At 37.5% G+C, this 7,543-nt stretch overlaps 1 protein-coding gene across 1 annotated transcript in view; it reads left to right on the top strand.

The window, feature by feature from the left end:
* The window catches only part of SNX20 (sorting nexin 20), a 7,547-nt gene extending 218 nt beyond the window's left edge, over nt 1–7,329 (top strand). Inside the window, exons 2-4 of the mRNA XM_010282606.1 lie at nt 2,031–2,202; nt 3,848–3,999; nt 6,546–7,329. Coding sequence (XP_010280908.1) covers nt 2,037–2,202; nt 3,848–3,999; nt 6,546–7,214 — 987 coding nt within the window. The 5' untranslated portion in view covers nt 2,031–2,036 and the 3' untranslated portion in view covers nt 7,215–7,329. The remainder of the gene's footprint in view (nt 1–2,030; nt 2,203–3,847; nt 4,000–6,545) is intronic.
* The last annotated feature ends 214 nt before the right edge of the window (nt 7,330–7,543 follow it).

Raw genomic sequence — 7,543 nt, 5'->3', positions numbered from 1 at the left:
TTTACCCTGAAATGGAACAGGATGGGTGTCTGTTCGAAGTAAAATTGTGTAATTTGTTGCAGGGGTTCTGTATTGTTTTGCATTTTTTTTAAATATGTAAAAATAAATAGTTTAGTTAAAAGAGCTTACAGTGATTTTTAGCTGTGAAAATGAAAGTGTTCATATGAAGTACAGATAGTTTTCAAGGCAGATATATTCAAGGCAGAAAACTTATATACCGTAACATTCACTTCTGCATTCTTCTTTTTACAAGTCTGTTGTGTTTCTCTGGTAAATCATATTTTACAGCAGTAAAATGTGTATACACACATACGTAAAATATGTATATAAAGTTATAAATATATATAAAGATATATATCTTGAATATAAATACCATTTTGCTTATGAGGTTATACCAACTCACAACCAGGAAAAAATTTGTCATTTAAATTTGTTCAGCTATTTTCAGATTCCTCATTTAATCTACTATATTTGAGATTATCTTTGCATTAAAAACAAATATTTGCAAGTTTGTGCTCTCTGGATAAACTGTCATGATTTTCAGAAGACTGAGCAGTTAGTAAGTAAGTGGCTACTCTTCATGTTAAAAACGCAGATCTTAAGGAGGACTAGAAGAACAGTGAGAACTTTCTTCTCCCAGTCCCAAATCCAAAAATGGGTTTCCATGATGCTCTTATTGAGGAGGATGACAACATGTATGTACTTGCTTATCCGAGCCAGGCAAAGGAAGGGTTTCTGTTAGAGGAAAGTGGTTTGCACTGCCATTATTTCCAGTGGGGAAGGTAATTGCTTTTCTTTTTATAGCCTTGCAGTTTGCCAAGAAATCAATAGGTCTGCTGATGAAGTTTCCTCACCTCTGTATCCAGCATTGTGTAACAGTGTGGTAGGCAAGTGGAGGCAAAATGATATGTAGTAACATCTTTGTCATAAACCCTCTCATTACTTAATAAACATTGCTTGAGCATTATTTTTGCATTTGTAGCAGGGAGAGCTGTGGGTTTTTTAAAGTAGGTTGTTCTGTTATTTAATTTTCACACGTTGGCTGAATTGTGAGCAACGCTTCTCTCATGCTAACTAACAGAACAGAGCACCCCAGCAAAGTTGTTAGGATGCTCTTAGAACTTTTGCAACTGCTAGTATGAGACAATAATGTAACAGATAGGGTTTTTTTTAAAAAAAAAACAAACAAACCATCCTGGGGAGACATTTATGTGGCAGAATGGGCAATCTGGTCATTCATCTGGAGTATATTGTGTTAGACATTTTATCAGTATGTGGTAAAATAGTAGTCCTAGCAGAACAGGCATACAGATCTACTACGAGCACAGTATATAGGTTGAAAAGACAAATAAAGGGAGAATCCTTCTGTATAATCATAAGAAAATTCATTTCTCCTTCACCTAGGCATTGTCAGATTCATTTGTCTTGTTCTTACAGCATGGAGACAAGTCTCTGGGGAGAACTTGAAACTCTCAAATATGACAAAAGTATTACACTATTTTAGATATCGCCCTATTTTGCCCCACGGGTCATGATTAAGAACAGACGGCAAGTTTTGGAGTCTTGAGAACAGTAAACTCTAGCAGTATAAGAGAGCCAGGCTGCTAGTTATACTAATTATTGCCAAGATCTTAGTTCATCTGAACTCATACTTGCAAGCTTGAGGGCAAAATACATGGAAAAAAATCTGCCCCTATTGAACTTTATGACAAAATTCTCATAGGGAAGATTAGGGGTGGACTTCCCCACCTAATCTTATGCAGCATAACTTCTTATGGCTTTCATGTTTGCTTTTAATCTGCCAAAAAGATATCCAAACACTTTCAGTAGTAATGGTGATAGGAATCGTTTTTCGCTGGTAGCTATGTAGATATTTCTATTTATTACTACAGTTTTTAGGAAACTGTGGTTGCCCTCATACAAGTTGACAGAGAACAATGAGTAAGTCAATAAAAAAAGATTACCACACTGGATCCTCTAAAGGCTTGCTTCTAATAAATGTCATATTTTTTGTAATCTTTCAGTGTCAGCTTGCAATGGACCAAGACTCACACTGCACAGCAGAAAGGGAACTGTCGGAAGCTGTAAGCAGGATTACTACATTTTCTACCACAAGCCCATCTGATGAAGAACAAAATCAACCCAAAGCTGAAATTTCATGTCAAGTGAGAAAAGAAAACCCCGGAAAAGATGACCTGCAAGGTTGATGCTATCCTTTAATTTTATTTTTCATGTACCTATTTATGCCATTAATGTTTTATTATTAAAAAATGGGTTTAGTTATTGCAGCAGTAGTCCAGATTTACACTGCTATACTCTACTGTAAATGAGCCTTGATTAAACTTGCAGTAATAATGTAGCAATAGTGAAACAGATGCACATCCTGGTGTGTATATACACACACAGAGTTTTCCTTTTAAATCCTTTGCACCTAAAATGTATTCCAAATTTAATTTACACACCAGGGGCCTAAACAATGATCATTAAATGGCCTGTCTTGGGAGTGCACGTTCTGTACATCACAAAATCTGAACTTCTTGGCATTATCAGCAAGGACACCGAGATCGAAGCTAATCTCAAGCAGTAGTCTCTCACATGCGTTATGAAGAGGCAGCATTGAACTTTTACTATGCCTAAGATTGCTGTCATCTGCTATTAAATAAAATGTTATATATAATCCAAAATATATGTAATCTCGTCAAGATTTTCAGCCTGCAAAGATGTCATAAACACCACCTCTCTTAGGAAAAAAATGCTTTGTAGAGAGTGAGCCAAACCCCAAAGGCCTTCATAATTGAAACTGTATGGCCAAATGATTAAGAACATGTAAAAGTGAGGCCATTGAAGGAGTACTATGGTGCCTTTACAGTTCTGTTTCTGCATCAAGCTGTTACCTTCCCATTCATTTGTGGTCATTCACTTCTGTTGTCTGAATGTTAGATACATTGCAGACTGACTTCGGCTGATTGCACTGAGACATTATTGATTGGAAATTGGGACTGGTGTTCCTACTGAAACACAAATATTCCATTTCTTTTATCCACTTTGTGAGCCTATATGCCACCTGATGAAAACTATAGTCAGTAGATTTTGAAGACAGAGGAATCACCCTTTTGAAAAGCTACATTAAATTCCCCTGTAAGCAAACTCTTCAAACAGCCATCCTACATTTTTATATATGCATATTTATATATATTTTTGTGTATGTGTGTATATGACTGTGGGGGGAGAGAGAGAGGAAGGGAGGGAGGGAGGTATATAGACTATTTGTAGCTGAACTGTGGCATCAGTTAGCTACAAAAGTAAAAGAGGATGTGAGAATTCCTCCTTCAGCTGAGCTGTTTATCAGAGTTTCTCCTTTAAGGTTAGGATATTCCTGTTTTCTCAGCTTTCACCTGTTACTGCGCAGACCCAGTATTTGAATATAAGCCCGAATTTGCAGCTGCATTGTATTATCTCCTCCTTTCAGGCACAAAGATTCCTGTAGAAACATCTGATTTAGAAGACTGAGTTGGCATTTCTTAGGGCTACTTCTGGGATAGTGAAGCATACCTCCTGCTCAGACTGTGCCTGAGGTTACAACCTAGACATACATCTTGTCAGTATTTTTCTATAACTTTGTATTCTGCAGCCAGTTTGGTGTCTTTCAAAATTTCAGACCACAATAGCTTTCCTCAAAAAATCTGGACCGGTCTATATCAGCAGTGAAATCACTTATTTTATCACTCTTTAGGACTTGCTGTTAGACCAACAGAAATTCTAGGCTCTCCTTTCACAATAGATGCATAAGAGCTTTCTTTCCAAAGGCAAAGGTTATAATCTGAAATACTAAATAAATTGGTTTTAGATCCCAGTACATCCCTAAGTCCCAACTCTTCAATGACCACTAAGGAGCTTCAGGAATATTGGAGGAATGAAAAACGCCAGTGCAGACAAGTCAAACTCCTTTTTGAAATCCCGTCAACCAGAATTGTAGAGCAGCGCTTCTCTAAATATGTGGTAAGTTAAGAAATTAATATGTAAGAAGATCATTAATTTTTATTCACTCTACAGGGGTCTACACAGCACACAGCATGCCTCACTACCTGAAAGCCTTACTGAGGGTCAAGTTTGTCAAGCCATGATCATATCAAGTAGAACCTGTTCTCACTGATCGTATGGGCAGAGCTGGTGGAACTTGCCCCTAAAAACCTCTGACAATCAGTTCACAGCAGCAGTGGAAAAGTGATATCAAGTAAATTAGTAGCTTGAGTATCCTTAACACCCAGAGGGGTTGTCAACATTAAAGAAGTTCACACAAGTATTAAAATATCAATATGTTACACTTCCACTGAGCTAGCCTGCTGTAGCAGCTGCATTGCATTTGTATAACTTCTACATCAGAGATTTATGTTAGCACAAGTGCAAAATTCTTTGATGTTGACAAAGTCTAAGACATCCTGCAGCTAGATCATATGGGATCCTTTCCCTTTCCCACCTAGAGCTCCATTAGATGACATATTTCTGTCATATTTTTAAGGTGAAACATGAGTACGAGGGACAGGAACAACAGAACAGGTTGGATTTTTTTATCTTTACTCAGAGGACTGACACCTGGTTTTTATTTCTGATTCTGCTCCTGGCCTTCAGGAGGACTGATCTAGAGCAAGACTCTTTCAGTACTCCTGTGAATTTCAGGTAGGGATGTTTTCCTTGTTTGCAGCAATCTCTGAGATCTGTAGATGAAAAATGCTAAGAATCATACGACTGTTGCTGATATTGGGTGATGCAGCTTGGTAGAATTTAAAGCAGGTAAATGTTCTGGAGACTGTCCTAAGATCTTGTTGCATGCTATATGCATCTACTTGGATGCTGCCTTTCTTGCATACGCTTACAGTATCCAGCTTGTTGAATAGTTAAAAATGATTTTAGTATAGCTGTATGAGAACAAGAGTATCATTCAGTGTACATGCAAGTAGTGAAACTTAGTCATAACTTAGATGCCTAGGCAAAAAGATTTACATTACAACAAAATTTAGTCAATTTGAATGATAGTATTTCTTCCCTTTTTCATGCACAGTCCACAAATAAAAAACCAGTTACTTGTAAATTATTCACTTAGCTGCCCTTGATAAAATGATAGCTTAAAAAATTGTTCATGTGATTGTTTTGGGTATCCATCAAGCATATATATACTTTTCAGAAAGGAGCAGGACAAAGTATAGGAAAATGTCACAGTGCTTACAAATGAAAGGAGATCAGAGAAGTCAGCTCAAATTTAGAAGCCTTTCAAGGAGCACCTATAAGATCATTTATGAAGATTAAAAGCGAGAATTTCTCTTTAAGGAAAAACAAGGAAAATAATCAGACAGACACTAGCGGTAGTACAGGTTTGCACCCTTCAATAGCAGCAAAGAAAACAACTGGCATGAGAAGAACTGCTCTGGTTCCTGTACAATTCATTGGTAACAGGGTGAAGTTGAATGTGAACATGGTCATTGTCCAAAAGCCAGCAAGGTTAACAGTCCATGTCCTTAGCTGGTGTACAGTGGCACAGTTAAGCTGGCCTTAGTGGAGCTCCAGTGGTGTACACACATTAGCGATTTGGCCCTTCCTCAACATCATTATGCTTGGATCAGGACCAGAATCGAATCTGTACAACACATAACACACAATTTTATTTGGCAGCTATTTTTCTAATATCACTTTTATCGTAGTAATTTTGAGGCTGGTGAAGAGCTGAGGAAGACATACTCTTGAGTCCTGTTAATGTGGGACAGCATTAGCTGTTAGTGAAGGATTTTGGATAGCAGACAGATTTTTGTAGAAATGTCACTTTTTTTGGCATTATTTATATGCCAAGTAAGTTTGAATAAAAGGACAATGATTTAGAGGGGAAAAAAGGCTTTGGAGTTGCTCCATCTTATTTTTGCACGCACCAAAAATTATTGCCAAATACTTCCTCTTCTTTCACAGCATTAATAACACCACCAAATCCCTAGAAATGTCTGATACAAACATTTCTGAGTATTACAACCAATGTAAAATAGATTACAGTCAATATTAAGTCTGGGAAATCCATTCAGTTCACCAAAGATGATTGATTGCAGCAGCCATGGCTGTTATAAACAAAGTACAGCTATGAGAATGCTCTGTAAGTGATTTTACGTGCTTCAGTCTGCTGCTAGTTCACCATTCCCAGCACCTTGCAGGATGGGATCTGTTAGTGTATTGTTTATCTACAGCTTATTTACTTGCTAAAGCTAAGTCTGCTGACAAAAGTCCAAAGCAGCAGGAGGTGGGAGTTATTAATTTGATGGCTGTAGATTTCAAAGATCAGATCTACAGTGAGCATGCACCACAATCTCAGGCAGCAACTAATTTTGCAGCACTGCTATAAGCCATAAGAGTATACAAGATTACACACATAAAATTGGTGCAGGAAGATTTCAGCTAGTGGGATATACAAGCGCAAAGTCTTTTCAAAGCAGTAACAGACAAAATCTGACTGCACTGGGGCTAGAATGGTCCTAATCATGCTTATTTTTCTGTTTTATTGTGTTTAGATGTATAAAATCATCATTTTGCAAACCGGGAGTTTTGACAGCAACAAGTCTGTAATTGACCGGCGTTACTCAGATTTTGAGAAACTGCACAGAGGTCTGCTGGAGGAGTTTAGTGAAGAAATGGAAGATGTGACCTTTCCCAAAAAAGCTCTAACAGGGAACTTCACTGAAGAAATAATCAATGAGAGAAAATTAGCTTTCAAGGACTACCTGAGACTTCTATATTCTATGAAATATATCCAAAGGTCAAAAAAATTCATTGACTTTTTAACAAGGCCGGAGCTTCAGGAAGCGTATGGTTGTCTGCGGGGTGGCCAGTACACCAAAGCTTTGGAGATCCTTTTAGAAGTCATTGGTCTGCAGGAAAGGCTGACAAGAGGCAACCCTGTCTCAATTGTCCCTACTCTCTGTGCTATCGTGGTGTGCCACAAGGACCTGGAAAACCTAGCAAGTGCCTTTGAATATGGAGAAAAAGCTCTATCATGCCTTCATGCGCAGACCAGCCACAAGTATTATATTCCACTGTTAGAAACAATGATCACTTTGGCATATGAACTTGGCAAGGATTTTCTGTCTTTGCAAGAAAAACTGGAAGAATGGAAGGCAAAAAAAGATCCCATACGGGTTTTTACCCTGAAAGAACTTGCAGTTCGGGAATATGTACAATGAACACAAGAAACAATTTCTTTAAAGGGCAAATCTGTCGGGTCCTTTTCCTGAACACAAACTCTTGAAAGAGTAAGAACTGGAAATTACCTGTTTGGCTAACATAACTTTATATTAATAGGAAAAAATTAAATCAAATAACTTTCATGTTCACAGCCTATTTTGTGTGAAAAGTCAGAATAGGAAAATACAATTAATAAAGCACTTAAGAATCTGCAGAATCAGAGGCATTGCTTACTCATATGGAAACTACTTCCTTTCAAGAAGAGAAACATCTTCTCAGCTGATGTAATCTAAAGGATGCATCTTCAGACACTGAATGTAGTTTTTTA

This window comes from Phaethon lepturus, unplaced genomic scaffold (assembly GCF_000687285.1).
Source record: "Phaethon lepturus isolate BGI_N335 unplaced genomic scaffold, ASM68728v1 scaffold6350, whole genome shotgun sequence".
In the NCBI taxonomy this organism is placed as follows: domain Eukaryota; kingdom Metazoa; phylum Chordata; class Aves; order Phaethontiformes; family Phaethontidae; genus Phaethon; species Phaethon lepturus.
Note: the sequence above shows the minus strand (reverse complement) of the source record. Positions and strands in the feature narration are given on the sequence as shown.